Raw genomic sequence first — 25,622 nt, forward strand, 5'->3', positions numbered from 1 at the left:
CGATCGTTTACAGTTGGTACATACTTTATAGTTTATATCGCCTACGCCCTACGCCATCAGCTGTTTCGCTTTTATGTGTTGTTTCATACGGTGATATCGTACGAGCAGTGTTTTCGTTTACTTTTACGTTTACATACACTTTTATATAGAGAAATCTATCTTAGTTTAATGAAAATGTTATACAACGCGAAGGAAATGTCAATGAAGCAAATCAAAATTTAAAAATATTTCGAATAAATGTGCTTAATATTTTGAGGTTAGATTTTCGAGCGATTCGAAAAAAGACAGTTTTATGGAAACTATTTATTTCATTGTTCATAATTAATGAAGACGCATTAGGAATCCTTCTTCAGGACTTAAAAAATGTAAGTACATTATTATACAACTTTTTTATAGTAAACACATATATATATTCATTTATAGGAATGCTTATATGTACGTATGTACATCGAACATTCTTACATACATTTATTGCTTCTCTTTCTCGCTTTACACTTGTATATATGTGTACGTATTTTTACGTGAATACATAAAAAATACATATTCAATAAACATCATCGCATCTTGTCATGCCGGACTACTTTTTTCATTATTACACTACACACGTAACTGATTTCTGATTCGTTTAAAATCCGCATTGCAGTTTCTTCTAACCTAAAAGTTCAATATTTTTAAATAAAACAATGGGCAGTTATAATACTAAGTATTTTGTACTCGTTATGGAACAGAACAGAACGCGATAATACGAATAGAAATGTTGGCAATCGTTATGCTGTTGGCAAATTTTTGTGCAATAAGCGTCGATGAAACAAGCACAAGGACAGTCGTGGAAAAAGTCAATAGTGCTAATACGTTAGGAGTTTTGATGCAGTAATAAAAATAAAACGGAAAAAGTAGAGAAAAAGATAGGATTTGGTGAGCGAAAAAGAGAGAACCGAGAGAAAGAAGTAAAAGAGAATTTAGCTAGTTTCGAGTTTCGATCAAATTAGACGCAGTGCGTCGAAAGGGTCTGCCAGGAGAACACCGCAAGAATACAAAATCACCGCATTGCACTGAAAGGCAAGCACGAAACCATTTCAGTACTTCTTACCTACTTGTCTATTGGCAACCTCGTCGATTCAAATCGGATCGGCTCGTATCATATCGTTTCGAATTGTATTGTATCTATCGTATTGTATCGTATCATTCACCATGCCTCGTTCTTTCAAGAGCTGTTTACTTTTCCGATTCTGTTCGTATTGTCGTCAACCGATTTCCTCTCAGAGAAAAATCGATATTCAACGATATTTCTAGAAATGATTAACTTTCGTTGCTACATTCCGAATGTTTTATATCGAACATCGCATTAAAGTGTATTTAAATCAACAGAAAAGGAATGTCAGAAGGAACTGGAGAAAAGCTACCTCTTCCCCGATTTCGATGATTTTGAAGTATGTTACATACATCAACATTTTGAACAACTACTTCCTATGCATATAAACGATAGTCGATCTTAGTTTCCAAGATATTCGCAAGAAACTGTCGGTACCATTATGGTGAATTCTACCTATATTCAACGTATTCATCGTTATTAGTTGCCAACCACCTCACGGCGCGGCGATCGGATAAAATAACGCCTAACCTAAATCTAATTTTTATCTTTTGTGTATGGTTTATATAGGTTTGAATTAAATGTCACTTTATCCAGGCGTCGCGCCATGACGCGGCTAACAACCAATAATGACGCATACGCTGTTATGGACGCACAATTATAGGCAGAATTCATTGTAGTGATGCCGATTGTTTTTCGCAAGTATCTCGGAAACTAAAACCAACCGTCGGTTATATTTATAGGAAGAAGCCATTCAAAATGTTGATTTTTCTAATATATTCGAAAATCGTCGAAATCGGAAAGGAGATAACAGTTCCCTATAGTTTCACCAAATGTCGATTTCCTTAACTCGAAAGTAAAAGTAAGGAAAAGATTCGTTTCCGCGTATCTTATTGGTTAATTCGCGTTTTAACGAGGTGCGAGAAAATCTATATGCGTCTTGGCAAACAGAGACTATCAGCTACGCGCTTGAATGAAAGCAGAAGTATCGTTGTCTCCAACTTCTATTCGTGTCAAATAACATAAAGTAAGTAGATTATGTACGAATGGACCAACTCTCCCTCTATTTGCTACTATCTTTTCTTTCCCCTTCCCTTTCTATCCTTTGCAGTTGCATAAGCGTAATAGGTAGCTACATGCACGTGTCGACACACGCAAATCGCCCCGCTACAAAAGATTACCGAAAATACACAAATACGTTTATTACAATTTATACGTTTATTACAATTTACGGAATGTGCAAAACGAACCGTATTAAGGCTGATCTGCATGTGCAATGATGAAAATGACATGATCTCGTTGGATAGAATCGCGTGACAAAAATAATTGGACTATATCGGCCTGCAATGCGAGATTACCTTTATCGTCGCATCTTCGTTAGCTAGCATTTTTTCCTCGTTCATCGAACGACCGAGTTTAAATTCAGAATAATCATCTCGACAACGATATTTTCGACAAGCATAAAGCGACAAATAGAGATCGTTTGGCTGGTAAGCCGCGTATAACAGTTGCACTACGGTGTAAAGTATTCTACCGCGTTACGTTTTACGTAATAATACCGTTAAAAATTCTGTCTCGTTTAAGGCAAATTGGATTGGCCGCAGGCGAACCGATTAAAATCGACCAGACAACTCAAACAGATACCTTGTCGCGCTATTTCAAAGCTCGTCCGAGCCGTGTCCGCTATATATCTATAATTACTAGATACGCTATATAAATACATACATAGCTATATACATTTTCTTTCGCGAAGCCATGTCTCATCCCCGCATCCTGATAATCCTGTGGATGTTTGTTTATTTTTATGAATCATAGGCAGAAGCAAAGGCTGCCACCGCGCTTTGCGAATGGAAGCAGACTAAAAAAGCGAAGCCAACGCGGAGAAAATGAGAGCGCGGTATTGAGAAAAATGTTTTGACTTTCGCCGTAAAGTTTCATTGGAAAAAGTTTTAGAGAATAATCGTCTTTCTCGCGAGATAAAAGATTCGAGGGACACAGCCTCTCGTATCGTGTAAGATCTCTTCTCACGATATCATCGTATATTTGCCAGTTTTCCGGGATAGCGCCACGAATAGCGCCACGTTTGTCGTAACCTCGATACGTTGTCGGGACAGAGTGGCAGAGGAGCATCGGCGAACTCATGGCGCCGCCAGCTTTTCAAACTTTATTCTACACGTTACGAGTTGGCCGGTTGAATCGTTTCGGGTCCGGGCTACTATCCTTAAAAGAGGCAAAGATCGAAACTTTCGGAAATAGACGATATCTCTGTAGCGTTAGTTAATTGTAAGTAGAAAGCTAGTCCTCTCTAGTTTTGTTTCTACTTTTTCTTTTCCTACGAAAGGGGATCGAGCAAGCGAGCGACGGAGATAGAGACGGGGATAGAAAAAGTAGAAACGAAGGGAGAAGGAAGAACGAACGCGAAGAGAAGAAAAGAGACGCGGTGAATCAAAGCGAGAATGGGTCAGAAAGAGGTGTCGGGGGAGCAATGCGGCTGGGGTGCGAGGGAGGAGAGGGCAAAGGGACGGGGTGTATCGGAGGGTGAAGTTGCGCGGAGTGGAAAGCGGATAAAAGAGACGGGAGGATGCGCGCAGGCGTGAAACGGACGCGGTGAACGCTCGGCATCCGCGTGGCGCGAGTTAGAAGTTGGCTTCGCGCTTTTAGTCTCAGCTCGTGTCCCTTGTCTCGTTCATCCTCGTTCACCCGTCTTCGTAGAGGAACGAAGAACCAAGAGTCGTTCCCGAGATATCGAATTCGTCCCGACCGAGTCTCGAGTCGTCGAACTTCGAAAGGCAAGGGGAGAGCAAAGGAAAAGAAGTTAAGAGAAAGAAAAACGAAAAGGAAAGAAATGCACGGCGTTACGATGGAGCATGTGGATGATCCGGTCGGTGTTGACCGTTCTCATGTTTCGATGTTTGGTACGAAACGCGTCCTTTCGTAGCATCGGAAGAGCACATTTCGATGGAAAGCGCGACCGGAAAAAGAGAAAATGTCCGAGAAGTGTATAATCGGCGAGCCGCAGATACAAAAAGTGGGACATGACGGCATTCTCGAAGACAAAATAGGGAAAAAGAAAAGTACCGCGCAACGACGATGGCGCATCCTCGCTAAGGCGCTGATCGGTCCCCAGGAACCAATTTCGGTGGACACGGAGGACGAGATCTCGGTTCGCCGTTTCACCAGTTTCGATTTGTTAAGAGTCGACCGGATGGAGAGCAGTGCCGCGGATCCAGATTCCGCAGTTTGGTACGAATATTCGACAGTTTTAGAGAACAAGCTGTTTACTGTAGAGATCCGTCGATTAAACAAGAATTTTACGGCGAACGAATTGATCGGTTTCAACAATACCGGCAACATCTGCGTCTGGCCGTCGGAGGAATGTTTGGCATACTATTTGTTGAAAAACCGACAGCTGTGTCGAAACAGAAAAGTCCTCGAACTCGGCGGCGGTATGAGCTGTCTGGCAGGGGTGATCGTCGCCAAGTACTGCGATCCGAAGGAAATCGCACTGACAGATGGCAACGTGACCAGCGTGAACAACGTACGACGTATCATATTTAGGAACGGTATGACCGATTTCGTGGATTGCGGCGTGGTTCAATGGGCCAAAGCGGCCAGGGCGATCAGGGCAGCCAGATCGGTCAGGGCGTTCGCACACCCGCACCCCAACGGCCTTCGAGTCAAGGTGATTTCTTCTTCTCGCGTCTATTACGCGTCTCGTCTTGCTCACGCGCGCGCCCCTCTATCGTCTCGTTCATCTTCTCGTAGAGCAGACCGATGACGATAGGCAAGCAACTATTCGATACACGATGGGAACACGCGGTGCGCATTACATACGCCACGCGGTAGCCCCGCTAACCTAACGCACCGCATCGCGCGCGAGCTTTCGAGCGTTAGTCCTTTCTCGAGCTTTCCCATCAACGAGAATCGCGCGTGCGCGTTTTTCTTTAGCACGATGCTACGGACAAATTCCAGTCGGTCTACCGCGACCCTTTATGCTTCAGTTTTCTCTTGTTCTTGACCGATCGGGATCCGTTTTTGTTCCTTCGAGAATCGTGAAAACGTTTACCCTTTGAACGAGACGATTCAAAAATTTTCGCCACTACGTAATTCGTTCGATCCACAACGAACACGACGACCACAATGTCTCGTTCGCTGCCGCACCAATTACTTTTTTCCTACATCTCGTAGCGCATCAATCGTTCGCACGATCGATCGATGTTCCTGTGTCATCGTGATCGAGATCGTTGTCGTCGTCGTCGTCGCCGTCGTTGCTGATTAAAGCCGCAAAGTGCAACGGAATTTTCACTCGTCGTTCGATCGAAGCTGTTCGAGTGTTCGGTAAAAGCTTGGGAATTTCTGAATTGAATTTTTACCGGTAGAGCTGGACCGGCGGCGCCAAGGATGTTGCAAAATTTACGGGAAAGCTATACGACGTGATCCTGTGCGCGGACTGTCTCTTCTTCGACGAGGCTAGGTCAGACTTGGTGGAAACGATCTACGGTTGGCTGGCAAACGACGGCGTCGCCTTGGTGATGGCGCCAAGACGAGGATCTACTTTCGAGCAATTCACCGAAGCAGCGGTAAAACGAGGTTTCGTCGCGCGGCGAATAGACCGTTACGATGGAATGATTTGGTCGAGGCATCTGGAGTTGTTGGAGCACAGCCAGGAGTATTGTCCAGACCTCCATTATCCGATCCTTTTGGAGCTGACCAAGCAAAAGAAAACGTCACCCGGATGATACGTGTCGATCGTCGAGCAGCTCGCCAACAAGATCACCATCCACATCCACATCTAGATTCAAAGAGTTCCTCCCTGGCCCATTTTATCTCGATTCCGGGCCATTCCCTTGTACCATTCCGTTACTACCCGACTAGTTTAGCTTTTCCACCCAATCGATTTTTACCTCTTTTTCTCTGCTTTTTCCTCTATGTAGTCTTCTCTCGAATACGCGATCTTTTTTTTCGCCATCCATATCCGTTCTTCAAATATACCTAATATTATAAGTAGCTACCAATTTAAAGCAAATACGAACGTGAAATCGTACTATCGAGTATAATCGAATCGTTCGAAAACGCATTCGATGAAACGTTAACCAATATACGTACGTGTTTCTACTGTTAATCGATAGTTACGATTAAAGATTGCTTTTCCATTACACGATACGCGTTACCCGAACGAGTTGTAAACGATAGTATTTCAAGTACCTGATGTTAGACTGATAGAAGTGAAAAGTGGCAATCGCGATTCTCGTAAGTGCACTCGGACAGTTTATCGCTGCGAGAATAGAAAAGAAATTGGCATTCGTAGGTATCTAGCGTGGATTATACAAATAGTCGTGATTGCACGATAAAAGAAACGTAAAGAAAGGACACGGTAAAGGCGTATACGGTAACATGTATACACGGTTTATCCGATAACGCTTATGTTTCGTTCCTCCCCTCGTTAGACTTTAAGAAATCAACTTTTCCTAAAAACGGCACATGTTTGTCGGTGTTTGAAGAAATTTGGAGTTTTGTTTCGTATTTCACGCTGTTATGACAGCAACGGTCGGCATACGAGCAGATCGAAGCTAACGACCAACGTCAATCGCTATCGTAAATCTTCCTCGTGAATGCTTTTTGCCATTTATATGCCACCTTTTCGATCTAGCTTTCAATCGAGGGTCCAAAACGATCTTTCTACAAGATAAAGACGAAAGACTTTTTTACATGTAGCCGTATATATATATATATACGTACTATGGATCCGTATATCGTTGCGCGTTTCAGCAGCTCTTTAAGTTCAATTAAAATTATATCTTTTTTGTTTTTCTTTAAATAAACGATCCAAAAACAAACGAACTTTCGAATTAATCCAGTAATGCGGTATACGTACGCGTAAATATTTATTCGTTTGTATCGATTGAACGAAAATGATTTTTCTGAAATATCTGAAATCCTGACGATTACCAAGTATAGCACGATTTCCTTCCTTTCCTTTTCCCTCCTTCTCTTCCTTCCTTCCTTTCTCGCTTGATCCTTCTTTTATCGATATATTTTCCTTCACCTTTTTCTTTACAACCGAGTTGCAGCGCAGACCGAACAATTACTACAAAGGACCAACCTAGTTCAGCATAGTCAAAGCTACCAAATTTCCATTATCGCGTACTTATCTGTATCTTTACGGAGATAACGACGAGTATTTGTACGTACGTGCGTATGCGAGTATAGATGTATGTGTGTCAGATATGTAAGGAAATTATTACAAATAAAATATTTTCACTTATTCCTTTGAATCTGGCGTTTTGCGATCGATCCAACCGTCTAGCAGTTTTTCGACTAGATCTAGTCGTAGCCAGGTGCTCTCGCACAATTTCACTTTCCTGTCAAACGATACGGCGTTCTGCAATCTACACGTGCTGTCTTTTCATCGATTTTATACGTACACGTTTCTACGATATTTTTCTCTAGCTTTCCGTCTCACGTTATCCTCATTTTCCTCTTCTTTTTTTTTCTTTATTTCTTTCTCTCGTTCTCTCTTATTTGCACGATATATACCCGATTCGTACGATCGATTGTTAATCGACTGATAATTATGTAGTACGATCATCGTAATTCGTGCAGATTATTCTTAGCTTTCTGTTGAAAGGTTTGGGTAGAAAGTACGTTCATCGTATCCATTTACATATTTATTATTAGTACTTGGTAGATGTTTACCGACCTTCCCCTATATAGAACTACAATGCAATGCGATCATGTATGGCGTTCTCATCGATTGAGAAAAAAACGCTGTGCCTGTGCTATTATTAATCGCCGTTAATAATCGCCGTTTGTTGTATGGAAAAAAAGTGATGTAATCAAGTTCCGCGTTTCGAAAATTTATCAATAGAATCGCCGTTCGAAATCCCGATGCATCTCATTGACAAGTAAGATCGACGTCGAATCTTTGAAAACCTGTATCGAACCTACCAACTGGACTACCGAATTGTAACATAACCGGTTTGTCACTGTTTTATAGTTGTGTTATCGTTGTCCATAAAACCCACGTGGACCGGTGCATCCTCCTTCGGATTTTCCGTATTTGCCCGTCATTCGAAGAAAGTAAATGGCCGGATATTCGTGTAAAAATACATCGGAGATAATCTTTCCGCGTTAATCGATGGACAATCAGAGTGAAATTATTCAACTATTAGGCATCGTATGCAATTTCCCTGCTTTCCAATCGTAGCTGCCTTCCAGCCACTGATAAACGAACGCATTGATCGAATTGAACAACTCAAATAGCATTTATCGAATATCGGTGCACAGGGACTCGCAAGAAGAAAGAGAGAAAGAGAGAGCGTGCAAATGCGAAAGTAAGCAGCCATAATAGGATGTTGCTTGCAGTTCGTAGATAGGACTATTCGAAACAGGCCACATGGAATAACGGTGAAACAACAGATAAAGATTTTCCCTACTTGCGTGTATATTTAGAGCGAGTCGAATTGGAGCAGTTGGTCGTTTATCAGAATTTTCATATCGTGTACCTGTTCCATCGTTAATGAGAATGACATCGCTGCTGTATGCATTCATCTAACGCGTATATTGATTTCCAGCATTGGGCTCGTTATAAGTTGTATAGGTTCTCGTGAATGTTCGTGTTCTCTAGTAAAAGATATTCGTCGTGATAAACGATACGATGTGCTTTATTTGTTATTCGTATTCGTTAATAGTAAACAGTGCCAAAAAGATGAACAAACCACAAAGTAACGACATCGATATTGCACGCGGTTTATAAGACGCGTCTTTTAAACGTTGAAACACGTATACAACCCCCCAAGATAAAATTAGAACAAACCACGAACCTTTTTTCCGCTCGAGCGTAGAGCTATAAAACGATGTAACAAACCCGGTTCGGAACGACGCCATATATTTTCAAATCGTTTGGCCGTCGAAATTCCCTTTTAAACAATTTCAGGCAAATGCTCGATCTAACGATCTAATAACTGTAAGCTTCGAGGAAAAGGCTTTGGACGGCCGAACATGTAATACTTATGAACGAATAAATACGATCACGTTCCATTCTGTACCATCTCTGCTGTCTAAAAATAAATCGTTGCGTAAAATTAAGGGCGTGCCTGATGGGTACATCGCGGTGGTCGTTGTCGTCGTCGTGTCGTCGTCGTTGGTTGTGTCGTGGAAATTACATTTCATAGGTGCCAATTGTTTTTGGCTAGCCGCTACTCGAAATTTATCAAAGATTTTTCTGATTCGCAGCTAGCTAGTTTCGCAAGCTAATTCCCCGTTTGAGCAACTTCATCCTACGTCCTACGGATGGTCACACGATTGGACGATTGCTTAAAACGAATCTCTGTTTCCCTCTGTCAGCATCATTTAAAGATGTGTACGATCATTCTCGAAAAAATTCCACCCGCTTTGGATATAAACGCCTATCTTGATCAAACACTCATGCCAAAAAGTAAGCACGGAAATATACTCTGGTGTTGGCCGATTACAAGAACGGCATCGTGGCTGACGGTTCTATTCGCGTGCTATACGTTGGACCGGCGAGGATGCTGGTGGATTTCGAGCCTCGAAGAATTTTGCCCTCGCCCTCGCCGCAAACAACTACGTACACCGAACGTCCTATCGCGCCTCTACCGAGCGCACTTCTGTTCCATTAAAAATCGAGTAATCAGCAGGAAAAAGATCGTCAATTATAGATAGATAGAGTGGTTGCCACGTGTACTATGAAATGAACGTGTTTAATAGTCATAATGTTGCGACAGAGTATTGCGGAAATTACGAACGATGCACCTAACACAAAGATACCAGGGTACCAATTGGCTCCTAGACGATTAGCTAGTTGGCCAACCTTAATCTTCCCGCTACCTATTTATAGGCTTATGTTACTATTAATACACGCTCTATTATTGTCATAACGTGGCATTGTTGAAGGAATTGCGATTTGTTCGATGGACGACTAGCGAAAATAAAAAGGTCGAGCATTATTGCAGACAAAACGCGTTCGTACGAACGAACGCAATCATCCGATCATGTAAATTTCAGTAAATCCCAAAGCTACGAAATGATTGTCTAATTGCCGACTAATTTCCAACGAACGTTGTTAATCCCTCGTTTCTTTCCTCTTCTTCTTTCTTTCTCAATAATTTCTGTCTTACCGCAAGAGTAATTCAGATTGTCCCATTGGCGTATGAAACATCGTGTATGGTATGCGAAAAGAAAAGGAAGAAAGATACGGAGGAGTTGTATTAAATTTTGTTGCAGGGCGGACTATTGGAAGTCTCAAGGCCGTAAATTTTGCGACTTCTGTAAGTGTTGGATTGCTGACAATAAACCTAGTATCGATTTTCACGAAGGTGGTAAGAAGCACAAGGAAAATGTTAGCAAACGACTTAAGGAAATCCACAAAAACAGTGCAAAGCAGGCGAAGCAGAACAAGAAAATCGAAGGCGATATTAAGAAAATGGAGAACGTACGTTCGTTTTTTTTTCTATTTTTTAGATGTACGCACGCGCGCGCTGTTAATGAAATGAAAAATGTGCAAGGTATTATTCCACATGCATTTGAAATAGTTAATTGTTTCTCTTTGTTTCTCACGTTTAGGCAGCTATGGCCGCATACTTGAAGGACGTAGAAAACAATACGAGAGATATGACCGCGGACAGAATCATCAAAGAGAAATTCAATCGGTTAGAAACAAAAGACGTGAGTATTTGACATTACCTATATTAATGAAAGCATTGCATTAATGGAATCTTTCGTCATCTTAATTCGTTTTTGACAAAAGGAAAAAGAAAGGAGAAAATGCATACATTGCAGGTGCCGTCGAATTTCAATCGTGTAGCGGCAGCCACCACAGAAACACAGTTTAAGTTTAAAGGTGAAAATCAACAGGTGGGAATTCAAATACCAATCGATCGTCCTATCCTAAACAACCTCTTTAACGTACTCATCCGTGAAAGCTTTCGACAACTACAACAACAGACATTGTAACATTTCAGTTTCCTCAGGAAGTCGATCCATGTGATCCAACTCTCTCGAGACATACAACACAACAATCGAAATCTCAACAAAGAGGCGATAATAGGAATCAAGGGAAAAGTAGAATAGGAAAGGGAAAAGGAAAAGGGAAAAGAATTGTGGAAGACGAGCGTCCTGCGAAACCTGTTCAAAAACTTTGGTACGAAGCTCTCAGTCCCGAAGGGTACACGTATTATTGGCACATCGAAAGCAACGGTGAGTACATATTATATCCGTGTATGTATGTATATCAATTTCGAACTTTCTTCTCTTCTCCCTTCTGTTCTTCTTTTTTACTTTCCGCATAATTCTCCGCTTCTGTTAATTATAGTTCTCTTAGTATACATTTTGTACTCTAGAATCCGTTTGGGATCCACCAGAGGAAGGATACATGACGTTCGCGGAACAAGAAGAAGAAGCAAGGGAGCAAGCGCTTCAAGAGGAATTATTAAAACAATTGGATAAGGAAGAAGCGATCGCAAATGCGGACATTCTCGAAGAGAAACGGGCCAATGCCGAGAGACAAAAGTTGAAGGAACTGAGAAAGGTATCCGGTACCCAATCACAACTAGGAACAAATGAAAATACAGCAAAGAAAACGGAAACCGGAACCGAAGAGGAAAGCCGACCGTATAGGCGAGACTATAGCATTCCGCTAAAATCGCATCCATATGGACCTTGGCAAACTGTTCAAAAGATGTAAGTATTGTTCAGAAATAACACACGCATACAAAACAGAAAGAGGATAAAAGGAAAAGAGAGAAATAAATTATCATTAGATAAATTAACAAATAAAACAACGTTCGAACATGTTCTGTTTCAGCGAAACGAAACCAGTGGATTTTCAGTTGCCACAGCAAAAGCAACTGCAATTACAATTACCCGTCTTTGAGAAAACAGAACCGACGTCGATGCAAAGAACTTTCAAAGAAAAGATTATCACGCAAATCGACGTAGCTGACAGTGACGATGATGGACAACCGATTAAATTTAAGAAACGAAAAGTTGGTAATAGAAATGTACGACAGAGATTAACCGATGACTGATAATAACCGTGCCAATGATTAACGTGTATTTGATCGAATGTTACACGTTATAATCATTTTAATCGGTCGAACATATCATTCTTATGTTCTTTCGAAATTACACCGTTCATTTAGTATAAAATATCCCAAGAACTCAATGATTGTATTATTTTCTTACAATCCTGATCCTTACTAGAGAAATACCTTTCTCTAGTAGCAGATCCTTACTAGAGAAATACAAACAAAATCCAAATAAAATCGTTATATTTTAAGCATGTTTAAAAACAGATATCACATGTATGAAATGATAATATAAGATGAAATATCTTTTTCATTAGTAGTTTATGTAACATTTCTCTTCATTCAATTCATTTTTGTTTCCTTTTCTGTTTCCTTTCCCGCTACACACTATACGAATGTGTTTGCTATACGATCAGGTACTTTGACAAAATCTAATATCTCGTCCGACTGACGAATAGCGAAAAGCGTTATTTACAATGTTCTCAAATTAGTTCAGGTGGCGGTGCATTTCTTTTAGTAATTTCATTTGACGAAACATATTGTTTATTGTCTAACGAGTAAAAAATACCGTTAAGTCGATCCAAAATTACTTGACGAGGTTGTCCCTTCGTTTCTGGGATAAGAATAAAAATAAACGCGAAAGTAGTCGTGCAAAAGATCCCGAACAGGAAGAAACAGCCGTGCATACCTAACAATGCGAGTACACTTGGAAACAACTTAACGACGACGAACGCCATGCCCCAAGCGGTAAACATCCCGAGAGTTACTATGGAACTCGCAACATCCCTGCTAAGTATTTCCGAAGAGATCACGTATGGACCTGGTCCCATACCTAAACTGTATGTGATCATATAAACGGACAAGGCTACGATCGAAATCCAACTGAATTGGCTAACATCGTATCCAAGCGTTTGCAGGTAACAGAACACTCCGAGCACAAAGTGGCATGTACCCATCCCTAAACAGGAGGTTAAAAGCAACGGTCTTCTACCAACTCTTTCCACCAACGTGGTAGATAAGCACGAGCCGAACACTTGAATCACGCCCACGATAATTGCCGAACTGTTTGGTGACAGTGAACTTCCTGATATCTTAAATATCATTTCTGTATAGCTTATCTACGGAAAAGAAAAGGAACATGTCAATATAAAAAAGCTGACCGACGTATACAGTCGTGCGAATGTTTTCTTACCATAACAAATATCCCGGCAAGTTGTTGTCCACCGAATAGCCCCAGTGTAATGAACAATCCTTTGATCGTTGCTTGGTCTCGAAACATCTCTGACAGCTTGTTCGTCGATCGTCCCGGAACGTCCAACTCTTTCGCTTCTTCCTGTAAACGCAACATTTCTCGCTCCATCGTCGGCTTGTGTCCGCCTCTTAACCATGTTAGAGACCTACAGGAAATACGAAAAAGAACGTCGCGCCAAAATTGTAAACATTGCGCGCGTCCGTTTGATGGCGAAAAAATTGTCCATGCTTACCTAGCCGCTTCGTTGATTCGATTGCATCGCAACAAATACACAGGCGATTCCGGTACGAAAGGAAACAGCACGATGTACAATAAAGGTAATGCAAGCATTATGATCGAGAATAACCGATACGAGAGCAGAGCTCCAAGTATATAACCAAGAAGAATGCCGCCATTCAACAAGAATACCAGTAGGCTGCCTAACATTCCGCGTATTCCATCGCTCGCGATTTCAGACACGTACAGCGGCACCAAAAACAATGCCATCCCACCAGATATACCCGCAAAGAAACGCGCGATAAATAAGTACATTTGTTGCGTCGCGATCGTAGTAAACAACCAATTGGAAAAAAGTGCGAAAGCCATCAAATAACCGGTCATCTTACGCCCGAATCTATTTGCTATCGTGCCGACTATCAAACTCGTTAAAGCAGCTGTCATGCATGTGATTCCGGTCAACCAGGATGCTGCTTCGTTCGTCATAGGCTCGTTACCCACCGGCGGATTCTCACTTTGTAGTTGCGGTATCGTTGGCGATTGCCAACCTATCATTGTTCCAAGCGACAGAGAGGCTATGTTTGCTAGAAAAGAACACGTTATTACTTCTAGTTCTCTCTATTATAAGCTATGCCTACCTCCCATCTATTCGACGATACTCACCGATTAGCGCAACGACAAGTTGTCGAAACCTCCCTGGCTCGTCTATCTTACTCTCCTTGATCATTGCTTCCCTTATGACTATCTATCTCACTCTCAAAACAAAATACGTACTCTCTTGTCTGTATGTCTGTCTGTCTGTGTGTTTGCCCACCTGCCCCTTCAAAATCCTTACTACTGGAGAACTTTTCTATTCCATCTTCCTAATAAACGGTTTTCTTTCCCTGTACGTTAACGCAGTCTTTCTGCCGCCAAAACTTCGGTACTTTGTTCAATTTATAGCGATCGGTAATCGTTTCATTACCGAACTCGAATAAGTCAAATATAGTTCTCTTATCTTCTATTTCGTCTAGCTCCCTTATTCTGTATGTACTCGACAAACAATCATATTTGTCATAATCACTTTCCCCGCCGTCCTTTTTTACTTTTCCATTCTTATTTTCCGCAAATTTATATTTAATTCTTATAACAATATAAATTCCCAATATAAATTCTTTTTTATATTAGTTCTTTCTTTTCCTATTAAACATGAACTCTAATATTACAAGCTTACGAAAAATATTTTCAATTCTGCAAATAAAATCGTTTCACTATCGTCACCTCAACATAATTAAACATTCCGCTATGATTTACTGCTAGATCTATGTTACCGGTTCTTAACTCGGGGTTAATTTACGATCTCCTAGCAGTATCTTCAAGCGAAGGGTTTTAAATTAATTTATGTACTCCCATGTACATATCAATTTTTGGTGCATAATTCCACGCGAATTCGTCATGCGACAATACCATGATAATATCACAAATAACTATATAAGTACTTATGTTATATATCGCAATTTTACAATGATAAGTAGAATTCCACTAATTAGAGCGATTATTTGATACAATAAAAGAACTGTTCATGGTAAATTTCTTAATCATTGCCTAGGCAGATTCGTCTGCCTACAAGCAGCATCTATCGCATCAATCATACTGGTGCAATTAACTCTTTCTTTATCAACTACAGTTGTAACTTTATGTTTCTATCATATTGCTTTTACAATATTGAATGAACAAATAGATCATTTTTTATAAGAATATTATATAGTTAGTTAAATATATACAACACATATTAAGATCAGCGGTGACTGATAACTATCGTGTGATACTCGATTCGTACAGGAATGAGTACTTATGCGAAGAGACGCAACGTACGAAAGCGTGTACTTACATTAAATATGTATGCATGTAGTTGCAACTATGCACACACTGATGTAATACGTCAGAACGTGTCTGGCTAGATAACAGCGAAGTAGGTATTTAACCTAACAAAACTTTCCTTTGTGTTCTATATCTGCAAAATCGTCAAAATACCAAAAAAGACAAACGGAAATTCACATCATTTCTAAATAAATATTGTTAAATTATAAGAACGAATTTGCATTAAAAATAATAATTTTGTTTTTTCCAAAATATAAACGGCAATATTAGACTGACAAATGCTGGCAATGTTAATTTTAATTAGTAAAGGACATGTTTTTTTAATAACAATATATTCTTTTATCTCGTCTTTTACAATAGCTCTTTCTTCGTTCTTAATCTTAAGTTCTAAACTCCTTAACTTGTTCAACCTGTATTATAAAGATGTCTTCTTAACTACTCATAGAAATATTGCAGACACTTTCCATTTGCGTAACCCCTCAATTTCGAAAGAAACTTGGAAAAGTTTTATGAATATATACAAATTAAATATGACATTCATGATGTTTTTATTTGTTATGTCACCTCACCTATGATATTATTACATAGATCGCAGTATTTCATAAAACTTCTCTTGAATTGACTGTTACATATTACTTTTCTTTTACAACAACATTCCTTTTTGTTCTTCCTGAAAGATGCGCTGCCTCTTTCTGTATTAAACATTGTATTTATATATATCCTGAATCATGGCATGGCACTGCAGCGGAGCTACAAACCAAGAAATGGTAACTAAATTAAAAGGTAAAGTCTCTTTGTAATAACTTTGATAAATTGACACCGATATGACAATATGACAGTAATATACAGGACTTAATTATGAAATTGTATTTTAGAAGCAGGTATTTTAACAACGGACAGAGCAGAAGCAGCAATGCTTGCTGTAGATAGAGCGCATTATTATCATGAATCAAATCCATATCTTGATCAACCAAGAAAAATTGGTTACAATGTTACAATTAGTGCTCCCCACATGGTTAGTAAACTCCTTTATATATATTTATTATTTAGGTTATACACATATTATATAATAAACTATTGTTACGCAAGTGATTAAAAGATATGTAATAACAAATTTGGATATAATAACTAGCAAAATTATAGAAATTTAACTATTTTAAATTTAGAACTATATCTACTTCTAGAGTGAAACAAACATTGTTTTTCAGCATGCATATGCCTTGTCCATTCTCTCTGACCAATTATTTGATGGAGCAAAAGCATTGGATGTTGGTTCAGGATCTGGTTACTTGTCAGCATGTATGGCATTTATGGTGGGTCCACGCGGTCATGTGGTTGGGATTGATCATATTCCACAGCTAATAGAAATCTCTAAGAAAAACGTAAGCGAAGATTGTCCTCATTTCATCAAGGAAGAACGCATTAAATTTGTAGGTAAGAAAATGCCATGCTATAAACACGTTGTTGCAATTTCTATTCACGAATAGTTGGTGTCGGGAAAAAGGAAAAAGGAATTTCTTGTCAGTATCTGGTCTTTTTCCCACGACCTTTGAAAACTTCACATATTCAAGAATTTGAAAATAACGTAGATATGTTGAAGTAAAAAATAATTGTAATCCACCAACGTGGATTAGGTATGTACCTTGCCACGAAGAATCAAACAGGACTGTGTCCACCAACTGCGTGACTTTGACTGTGCATTATATAAAACATAGACCAAAGACTAACAACAGATCATTGTAAATGCGCCTAGTGGGAGACGGCCGATTGGGATATGCTGCTGAAGCCCCTTACAACGCGATTCATGTTGGAGCGGCAGCGGATACTTTACCACAACAGGTAATGTAATACGTTTAAAGACATAAACATATGTATATACCATTACATATTCTTGTAACAAATTATTAAGATTAAAGATTGTTCTGCATTTCAGTTGATAGATCAACTAATTCCTGGTGGACGGCTAGTTTGTCCGGTCGTTGCCATAGAAGATCTTCAGAGGTTTCAATATCTGGTACAAGTAGATAAGAACATTGATGGTACGATCACAAAAAAAAAGCTAATGCAAGTCTCCTATATTCCTCTTACCGATCCTGTTACTCAATTATCAAATGATTATTAATACAATATATTCAAACACTTAGAAATTATATAAGTAACTTTCAGTGTCGAAACGCAAGATTATCATTGATTAAGACGATGATTATGTCATGATAACAGTGATTTTCTCAATGAATGTCAACTTGAACGAATATATTTCTTTTTTTCCTCTCGCGTTACTTAATATTCTTGAGATAATGGTTTTTTTTACTGACACGTGCTATGATAAAATATATTTTCTATGTATGAGCTAGCTCAATGGAGTGTTCGCTTAATTATGTACTACTGGTATTGTTATAATAACTAAGCACATGATTAATGATATACATTTAAGTAAAATTGATGAAATTCGTTTGAATATTCTGAATTATCTTTCATTGTTCACATATTTAAAAAAAATAACAAATGTATGTATTTAATGGATTATTTATAGATATAAGTTTTTAGTCTTTAGATTAGCTTAGTTTAGTTACATAAATCAAGTAATTAAAGACAGACTGCTTGAAATTTGGTTTTGAAATTGCCGCCATAGTAGCATAGTGATATTTGTCGGTTCTGTGTACAAAAGCTAACCTAAAAAAAGGAAATCAATGCAACGATGAGGTGTGTCAGCAACGCAAATAGATTAGTTTTTAGCATAAACTGAAATTATTAGAAATTATTGGTGGTTTTACGTTGGAAAGAAGATTATCGAATCCATAAAGGATTTCGTGATTCAACAAAGAACACTTGTTAAATTATGAACAGAGAACATTAAATGAAAAAATAGGAGACAACTTCGAACGTTAATTTTCACGTCAACCAAACGAAAACAGTTTGAATATGATACTTGAGACGGTTAGAATTTGCAATAAGGAGCAGAAAATAATCGTTGGTCGTGGATGTGTTCAAAACGTCGATCAACAAAATTTCTACGCAATGTGTCGGACTAAAATTTGCAATCCAGATTAAATAGAATGCTACAATTACACATAGAGCGGAAACAGGTAATTAAAGCTGTAATTTAATTTTTTATAGCTATTTTACCGTTGACATTAATAATCCAATAACTATTATAGTTAAAAGAAACAAATTATTATAAACCAATCATAAATTTTTATTTCGTGTTTTTTATCCTGTATGTTTATTTCTAATCAATAGTTGTAAGTTTTTTTTAGATATGAATAAGATCAAATATGGAACGCGATATAAATTAATATAAATATTGATTTGATATTAAACAAATATACATTCTCTATTCTATTTATCGTGATTTCAAGTTAATATCTGATCCGAATCACTAGTAATTCCAGTCGAAGCTGCAAATTTTCTTATAATCATAATAATTGATTAAAAGATCCTTATTATGACTAGAATTAGAATATAATTTGGCATTTAAATTTAAAATTATCGATCAAAGTTGATGAAACGTAGTTTGACCATGCGTCTAGTTTCTCGTTCATTGTCAATGTCATTTTTCGTTGAATAAATACTTAAGTATTGTAATATATGCATTTATGAAGAGAATCTGCAGGTTAATTATGTAAGAACATATCTAATATAAAATATTTATATTGATATCATCGTATTTTTACATATCATTATCTGTTATTATCATCCAAGGCAGATTTTTTTATTAGAACGTACACAGTAACGTAATTGTGATGGTGAATGAATATATATATATATATACATACAATGTAATATTTGCCGAAGTAGTGAAAGGAGTAACCGGTTTTTAAGTAGATAGCGGGCAGCGGATTGCACAAAAGAGATATAAAAAGTAAAATGATTTGTCATGCAACCTTCAACCGGTTTTGCTTCGATTGCCAACTGTAAAAAGTGTATTCGTTAATTTTTTACGTCCAGCTTGGAATGATCATAAATACTAATATTTCAGAATAAGCGAAACGGTCTTTTAAATTATATCTATATATATATATATACGTTCGCACATATAAACGAATATTGATATAAAGTTCGTATGCGCCAAACGCACATTTTTAAAACATTCACGAACGTTTAACAAGACTTGTGAGAAAAAAGTATTCGCGAGTATTTATCACCAACCCGCAGTCTGTCTTCAAATCGATATCGACCGCTAACTGACAGCGAATTTTCTTTTTGTGTATGTACATATGTACACACATTATGTTAGCAAATGTTAGCGAATACCCATAAATACGTTATGTAGGTACGCGGCCGACGGATGCCCGACTTGACAAGCATTTATGTGTACATACATATATCGAAAATCGATTCTACCAAGGCAAAGAAATGTGTAATACGATTTAATAGATCAAAGGTGTTAACACTATTTGAATAAATTAAAAGAATGCGTCAAAACAAGAACGCTCTGATGAGATGTAAAGTAACGATAAAAATACAGAAATATATTTTCCTTTTCTTGAAATATTACGATAGGAACCATTCGATCACAATGATTAATGATAGCGTCGCTGTTAAAAAGATAGAAAAGCATGACAAAAAGTAGAAGACACGTACATAAAAATATGACACAATGTGTTGTAACCTTTTAGCAGATATTCGTTCGATATGAAAAGAAACGCGCGTCTGATTCACGGTTCAGTATAACGTCGACCGTTTCTCTGATAGGAGTTGATTGTAATACGATTTCGTGTGTGAGCCACGCCGAAATTTGGTTTGTTTTACACTATCGATTACTACGTATACAATTATATATTTATATTAATCTTTTTCTTCCCTTCTCTCTTAGTCTTTCTTTTTCTTTTCCATCTTCCTGCTCGCCCCCCTCTGACCCCTCTATCGTATCTCTTGCCTCTGTCAAGTTATTGCGATTTTTAAGTCAGCAATACAATAGGAGAGTGTCCCAATATCGGAAGTATAGTGACAAGTAGTGGTAATGATTATGTTTTAGCACGTAACGAACCACGAGGTAATCGAATTATAATGATATTACGTTATATTTTTAATCACGCGCCGTGTTCAACGATAAATTTATTGGAACCAGTGCTCATGACTTTTTGCAGGGATTTATTGTCAGTCGAAAGAACACTATATCAAAGCGAAATTCTTCGAATAGCGAGAGCAAGTTTTTTTTAGTTGATTACTGAATGAACAGGAGACTGGATCTATACGATGATTCATCATTTTCCATAGGACTGCGAAGAATCGAGCCGCTTAATAAAACAGTTATATCTTTCAATGACTATGTCGAATCGTAAAACACATTAACTTAAAACGAGGTTATCCGAACTTAATTTAAACCGACTGAACATAGTGTAAGCATTCCTATCTGAGTATTTCTATTTCAATATCGATCGTGACCCTGTACACTCTTCTTGATATCGACCTTCTTAGAACGCCCGATGTATTCCGATCCGGTTACTTGGAAGAAAGCGGATAAGTTCGTTGAGCATATTGTACTTTTGAACGTAAATTTATCGATGCAGATATTTAACCGCATAATCGAAACAGATTGCTTCGATATCATTATGAAAGAATTAGATCGATCGTGTTTAAAATGTTGCGCACAATTTTTGCCGCCATGTGGTTACATAACAATAACAACTTTAACATTTGAAGCAAGAGAATATCTATTAGGAAAAGTATGTAACAAATAATCGTAAGTAAAGCGAGAAAGTAACATTTCTTTCTAAAGTTTCGGCAAATTGATTCATATACCGATCGAAATATATACACGTGCTTATGTACAAATGTGAGTATAGCAAGATTATCGATAATACCTCACTGTAACGAAGCGTAATGGTAAACAGTTCGATAAATCTTCAAGACTGCATCAGTTCTTGCATGGAAAGTTTTATAATTGTCGAAGATAACGCGTTACGTAAGTACGTATTATTTATCTAAATGAAGCCAAACAGAAAAATAAAGTAATTTCTCTTGATCGGCATAATTTTCTAAATGACCGGCCGCTTGATTTTAAATTGTACAGCTGTCCACGTGGTCGTAATCGGACGATGAGATGCACGATTCCCGCGAAGTATACGGGTTTCCGCGTTTTGCATCATAGATATGAAATTGCACCGTTTTGCGTTTCATCGTATACCGTGACAGTCGCGACTATGTATATATATGATATACGTATCGCCGCACAGTTGTATATCGTTCTCTTGAAAGGTCTCTACTTCCTACGATATTCGTACTTATTTTTTCCTTTCTATTCTGGTCCTCATTTTCTTTATTTATTTTCTTTTTTTTTATCGTTTACACGCATTTCATTTCATTTACAAACATTGAGCGATCGCGACGATTTGCTTCTTCGTCTTTTCTACGACTACATAGGATATTTACAGAACATTGTCCGTATTTGTTTGTTACAGCTCTCGAATTGGGACGATTGACCGAATAAACGAGAATAACAAATCGGTACAACGATGCAAAATTGTTGCGACGATGGCGATAACGACGTCGTCTATAAGGATGTGGTCATTATAGGTACGATTCGCTTACCAATACGAGATTTGTATCCACTAGGTAACATATATACCTGTACTAGAATCCAAAAGATTCGTAGATTTGCCTTTAAAACGCTCCCTTTTACTTATAATATCTTCTTTAAAATCCTAAAAGATAGACGAGTCTCTATATAAGCCGTACCGGTCGATCGAATCTTTTGGCCTCTAGTGTAATTAAGTTCGATACGATCGTATTCTCGTTGATCGATTTCGTGATCAGGGAATTCCGTATATGGTCAATATATTAGGTGTAATGCTACGATCGTACAGATCGTAGCACACGATTTCAGGTGGAAACACACGGTAACGGCCGTTTTTCGCGCGATAATACGCGCCGAAGTATCGCGAAAAAGCAGTGCGAGAGAATAAAAGAATCGGTATTGTCTGTATTCTATAGACAGGGTGGTGTGTATGTTTTGTTCAGGAAACGGGCCTAGTGGAATATGCCTTTCTTTCATGCTTGCTGGAAATTGGCCTTATTATACCGGTGAACCACATCCCGCGGATGAAATGCTCACAGCCAGATTGCACTCGAGCACGAGGTCCGGAAATGATGACGAGGAATGTTGCGATAAGACGAGTCAAGAACAACGACAATTAGGGAATGAATCGAGATGCCATCGATGGCACGAGAGTGAGAATACCGAGTTGAGAAAATGCCAGGGGAACAGCGGAGGAAGGGGCTTGGCGAGCAGTACGCGTTGCAAACTGGAATGCCTTTCTTCCGGACTGGAAGGTAGAGCCGGTGGTAGGCCTTTGGCCCTTCTTATGGACCAACTACAACATCCCTGTGTCGATGCTGGCCTTGATGTGCCGTCTCTGCTTACCTGGAAATCGGTCGAGCAACATCCTGAGCATAAAGTGATCGATCACATTGTGCTCGGTAAAGGTCAACCTGGTGGTTCATGGCAGGTAACGAACGTGGGACATGTTTTATCGGGTAACGGGCTTGCGGTTAGTTAAACCGCGTACCGCGGTGATGACAAAGAAAGCTGACGATATACCCCGATGTTGGTAAAGAAACGATCAACGATGTTGCTGATCTGTTCTCGGTTTCTTTGTTCCCTTGCTACGTGTTTCCTTCAGTTCGGCAGACACAAACCTTCCACCTAACCAATTTATTCGAATCGATAGAGTTTACGAATACGTCACGAATATCGTTTAACAGGCGAGAACGTTTATCGTTACACAAGTTAAACGTTTCAAGGTTCAATTTAGAATTGATGAATTAATTGTGTGTTAGTCGATGGATCCAAACGTGTTGACCATCAGCTTGAACCGATGGATGTCGTTGCCCGATTTAGACATAAGACAATGGGAGATGTTGGTCGAGTCCGAAGAACTTCAAAAAGCAAATTCGACAGAGGGTAAACCGTCGTGCATGTACTATGCCTTTCAAGAGAAACCGAGTGCATGTAAAACGGCTAGCAGAATTTCCGTTGGTACAGTGGCTGCCTATTACAAAGATTACGTACGGAGAAAGAAGTTGGAACAGTACTTTCGATGGTTGGTTCGCACAGTAATTTATTGTAGTTGCAATGCTCGCAAGTTGTGTCGCATCTTGTAACCGCTAATCACATGAACGCTTTCTTTTTAGCGAGACTGTAGTTACTTCAGTGAGACTGTGCTGCGATTCTCGTCATCATCATCATCAACAGCAGCAGCAACAACAACAACAACAACAACAACAAGATCGTTACGGATGGATAGTCGATGGTTTTGATAAACAAACCGGGAAACCGTTTCGCTATCGCTGCAAAAGAGTCGTTCTTGCCACAGGCACGACCGATTTGTCAAATCAATTGGGTGTAGCCGGTGAAGATTCTCAACTTGATTGGGTAACGCACGATCTAAACAAGCTGGAGTCAAGATTGGATCATTTGATTAGTCATCAGCAACATGGTACGCGAAATGCTTCTTTCCTTTTCTCTCGAAGCAGTTTAAGCTTTGCTAAAAATTACTTGATATTAGATTATGGAAAGACCCGATGGTCGATTCAATTTTAGCAAACGAAGTAGAGGAACGACGGCAACCAATTGATCCGGTATTGGTGATCGGTTCCGGACTAAGTGCTGCCGATGCAATCATGGCCGTTCGTTTTCATGGTATTCCCGTCTTGCATGCATTTCGTGACTCGTCCAACGAATGGAATAAATCAAACGACGAGAAAATACGTACTATCTATGATAGATTGCAAGGTCTACCCAGCTCGATGTATCCCGAATATCACAAGGTATACGAGATGATGGCTGATGGTGGTACTAATTATCCTCTATACAAAGCATTACCAGGGTACACGTTGCTCGGACTTACTGCAAACGATACTGATTTCATCGATGGTGCCGGATTCGAAAAACATCCGATGGTTACGCTTGTCGACCCAGACGGATGCGCACACGCTTTTCGTGTCTCTGCCGTAGCCATCCTTATCGGTATGTATCAAATCCGTACAAACCAAAACTAAATCATACTTTCGTTTCGCTTTCGCTTGTTAAAGATATTCAGCTAAGAAAATTCGTTCGTTCACAGGTTACAAGCCTGATTTGTCCTATCTCAAAGCTGGCGGTATCGGGCTTGGTAAATATTTCGAGAAACCCATAGATGGTAAATCGAATCCTATCGAGGTTGACGATTTTACTTATGAAGTAATCAAAGCCCCAAGATCTGGACTTTACGCTTTAGGCCCTTTAGTCGGTGATAATTTCGTGCGTTACATACTCGGTGGAGCGTTTGCAATTTTAGTTCACATTCTAAATACCTCGTCTCCGTCTTTTACTTGAGTAATGTGTAGTCGCACAAGCCTCTTAACTCGTGTTCGATCGATTCCGAGTCTCCGCAGAATCATAGACAAACCGCACGCGTTTTTTATTCGTATATTCTGTACTATACTTATCCAGGGACATTTTTCTCTATTCAGCTGATGTACCTTTCTACCATTGTGTATGAAAACAAAGTAAACGTAAACTCTTTTACGCGTAAATGATATCCAAATTGTTTATCACTTGATGCAAATTTGTCCCTTAGTTTTTCAAAATGCGTGCGTACTTTTAACAAAATCTACACGAAACTGCTTATACAAGTATATTAAGATTTTTATCATGAATCTTGACCAAGGAAAACAAATCCGATCATACAGATGATACAATAAAATTCATACGACTTTAACATCTGCATTTAGTGCATTCCATTTATTAGAATAAACTTTTTATTACAGAAAAGTTTTTATTACAGAATTGCAGTATTGCGAATCACATATTGAACGTTAAACTACTTCTTCATAGGTAGGTACTATTCCATAGGTTGAATTCCCTTCAACTTAATAAGTCTCAGAAGAAAGCGTATTTTATGAATTTCTACTGTTCCTTGGTTAACGAATCGTTTCTAATTTGTATAACGTAAAATTTTTGTAAAACTGAATAAATAATTATACCACACTCGGAGTTTATGTAACACATGTTTGCATACATTCACGAGTACGCACATACCGTGTGAGACAAACGAAGAATATGCAGATACTATAATTTATATGTATAACTATCATTATAAGTATATAAGTACGTGCAAGCAAGAAAATCGTTCAAATTCTCGTAACAGTAATATTTTTTTAAAAATTCAAT

General features: G+C 38.8%; 5 protein-coding genes and 1 long non-coding RNA gene across 13 annotated transcripts; 4 read left to right on the forward strand and 2 right to left on the reverse strand.

The window, feature by feature from the left end:
• The first annotated feature begins 29 nt into the window (after window positions 1-29).
• LOC126914473 (WW domain-binding protein 4) lies at window positions 30-12,451 on the forward strand. Its single transcript, XM_050718492.1, has 7 exons — window positions 30-365; window positions 10,337-10,544; window positions 10,676-10,777; window positions 10,892-10,966; window positions 11,074-11,308; window positions 11,452-11,791; window positions 11,916-12,451. Coding segments are annotated over exons 1-7 (1,185 nt in total). The 5' UTR covers window positions 30-363; the 3' UTR covers window positions 12,139-12,451.
• On the reverse strand, window positions 452-2,856 carry LOC126914499 (uncharacterized). The gene is made up of 2 exons (XR_007709668.1): window positions 1,091-2,856; window positions 452-654 (listed from the first exon to the last, which is right to left on the reverse strand). It is a non-coding gene; the product is annotated as an uncharacterized LOC126914499 (long non-coding RNA).
• Window positions 3,708-7,365, forward strand: LOC126914476 (calmodulin-lysine N-methyltransferase). The gene is made up of 2 exons (XM_050718496.1): window positions 3,708-4,772; window positions 5,470-7,365. The coding sequence occupies exons 1-2, from the start codon at window positions 4,077-4,079 to the stop codon at window positions 5,827-5,829; spliced, it is 1,056 nt and encodes a 351-aa protein (XP_050574453.1). The 5' UTR covers window positions 3,708-4,076; the 3' UTR covers window positions 5,830-7,365.
• Window positions 12,365-15,177, reverse strand: LOC126914464 (facilitated trehalose transporter Tret1-like). The gene is made up of 4 exons (XM_050718477.1): window positions 14,270-15,177; window positions 13,623-14,190; window positions 13,331-13,535; window positions 12,365-13,256 (listed from the first exon to the last, which is right to left on the reverse strand). Exons 1-4 carry the CDS (start codon window positions 14,331-14,333, stop codon window positions 12,621-12,623), a joined length of 1,473 nt encoding a protein of 490 aa, XP_050574434.1. The 5' UTR covers window positions 14,334-15,177; the 3' UTR covers window positions 12,365-12,620.
• Window positions 15,178-15,414: 237 nt separating this feature from the next.
• Window positions 15,415-17,924, forward strand: LOC126914485 (protein-L-isoaspartate(D-aspartate) O-methyltransferase-like). Its single transcript, XM_050718515.1, has 6 exons — window positions 15,415-15,557; window positions 16,144-16,249; window positions 16,342-16,481; window positions 16,675-16,900; window positions 17,220-17,305; window positions 17,400-17,924. Exons 2-6 carry the CDS (start codon window positions 16,195-16,197, stop codon window positions 17,586-17,588), a joined length of 696 nt encoding a protein of 231 aa, XP_050574472.1. The 5' UTR covers window positions 15,415-15,557; window positions 16,144-16,194; the 3' UTR covers window positions 17,589-17,924.
• Window positions 17,925-18,007: 83 nt separating this feature from the next.
• Window positions 18,008-25,439, forward strand: LOC126914458 (oxidative stress-induced growth inhibitor 1-like). Of its 8 annotated transcripts, XM_050718465.1 has the most exons (10): window positions 18,581-20,207; window positions 20,283-20,462; window positions 20,557-20,808; window positions 20,888-21,152; window positions 21,871-21,985; window positions 22,430-22,917; window positions 23,249-23,511; window positions 23,603-23,907; window positions 23,988-24,437; window positions 24,535-25,170. In XM_050718465.1, the coding sequence occupies exons 5-10, from the start codon at window positions 21,925-21,927 to the stop codon at window positions 24,783-24,785; spliced, it is 1,818 nt and encodes a 605-aa protein (XP_050574422.1). In that variant the 5' UTR covers window positions 18,581-20,207; window positions 20,283-20,462; window positions 20,557-20,808; window positions 20,888-21,152; window positions 21,871-21,924; the 3' UTR covers window positions 24,786-25,170. The 8 variants fall into 8 exon arrangements, with proteins under 8 accessions (XP_050574427.1, XP_050574420.1, XP_050574426.1 ...); XM_050718466.1 differs by lacking the exon at window positions 20,888-21,152; XM_050718467.1 differs by lacking the exon at window positions 18,581-20,207 and having other exon boundaries at window positions 20,238-20,462.
• Window positions 25,440-25,622: the final 183 nt, after the last annotated feature.

The sequence above is a fragment of the Bombus affinis genome, chromosome 3 (genome assembly GCF_024516045.1).
Source record: "Bombus affinis isolate iyBomAffi1 chromosome 3, iyBomAffi1.2, whole genome shotgun sequence".
Lineage (NCBI taxonomy): Eukaryota > Metazoa > Arthropoda > Insecta > Hymenoptera > Apidae > Bombus > Bombus affinis.

Excerpts from the sequence above, each read along its gene's own strand:
- LOC126914473 (XM_050718492.1), top strand. Across the intron at positions 11,309-11,451 it reads TTGGCACATCGAAAGCAACG|AATCCGTTTGGGATCCACCA; the intron begins GTGAGTACATAT and ends TTTGTACTCTAG. Across the intron at positions 11,792-11,915 it reads TGGCAAACTGTTCAAAAGAT|CGAAACGAAACCAGTGGATT; the intron begins GTAAGTATTGTT and ends GTTCTGTTTCAG.
- LOC126914476 (XM_050718496.1), top strand. The coding sequence starts at position 4,077 with ATGTCCGAGAAGTGTATAATCGGCGAGCCGCAGATACAAAAAGTGGGA. Across the intron at positions 4,773-5,469 it reads CCAACGGCCTTCGAGTCAAG|AGCTGGACCGGCGGCGCCAA; the intron begins GTGATTTCTTCT and ends TTTTACCGGTAG.
- LOC126914464 (XM_050718477.1), bottom strand. The coding sequence starts at position 14,333 with ATGATCAAGGAGAGTAAGATAGACGAGCCAGGGAGGTTTCGACAACTT. Across the intron at positions 14,191-14,269 it reads ACTTGTCGTTGCGCTAATCG|CAAACATAGCCTCTCTGTCG; the intron begins GTGAGTATCGTC and ends GTTCTTTTCTAG. Across the intron at positions 13,536-13,622 it reads CGAATCAACGAAGCGGCTAG|GTCTCTAACATGGTTAAGAG; the intron begins GTAAGCATGGAC and ends TATTTCCTGTAG.
- LOC126914485 (XM_050718515.1), top strand. The coding sequence starts at position 16,195 with ATGGCATGGCACTGCAGCGGAGCTACAAACCAAGAAATGGTAACTAAA. Across the intron at positions 16,482-16,674 it reads CAATTAGTGCTCCCCACATG|CATGCATATGCCTTGTCCAT; the intron begins GTTAGTAAACTC and ends ATTGTTTTTCAG. Across the intron at positions 17,306-17,399 it reads CGGATACTTTACCACAACAG|TTGATAGATCAACTAATTCC; the intron begins GTAATGTAATAC and ends TCTGCATTTCAG.
- LOC126914458 (XM_050718463.1), top strand. The coding sequence starts at position 21,925 with ATGCAAAATTGTTGCGACGATGGCGATAACGACGTCGTCTATAAGGAT. Across the intron at positions 23,908-23,987 it reads GATTAGTCATCAGCAACATG|ACCCGATGGTCGATTCAATT; the intron begins GTACGCGAAATG and ends GATTATGGAAAG. Across the intron at positions 24,438-24,534 it reads TGCCGTAGCCATCCTTATCG|GTTACAAGCCTGATTTGTCC; the intron begins GTATGTATCAAA and ends GTTCGTTCACAG.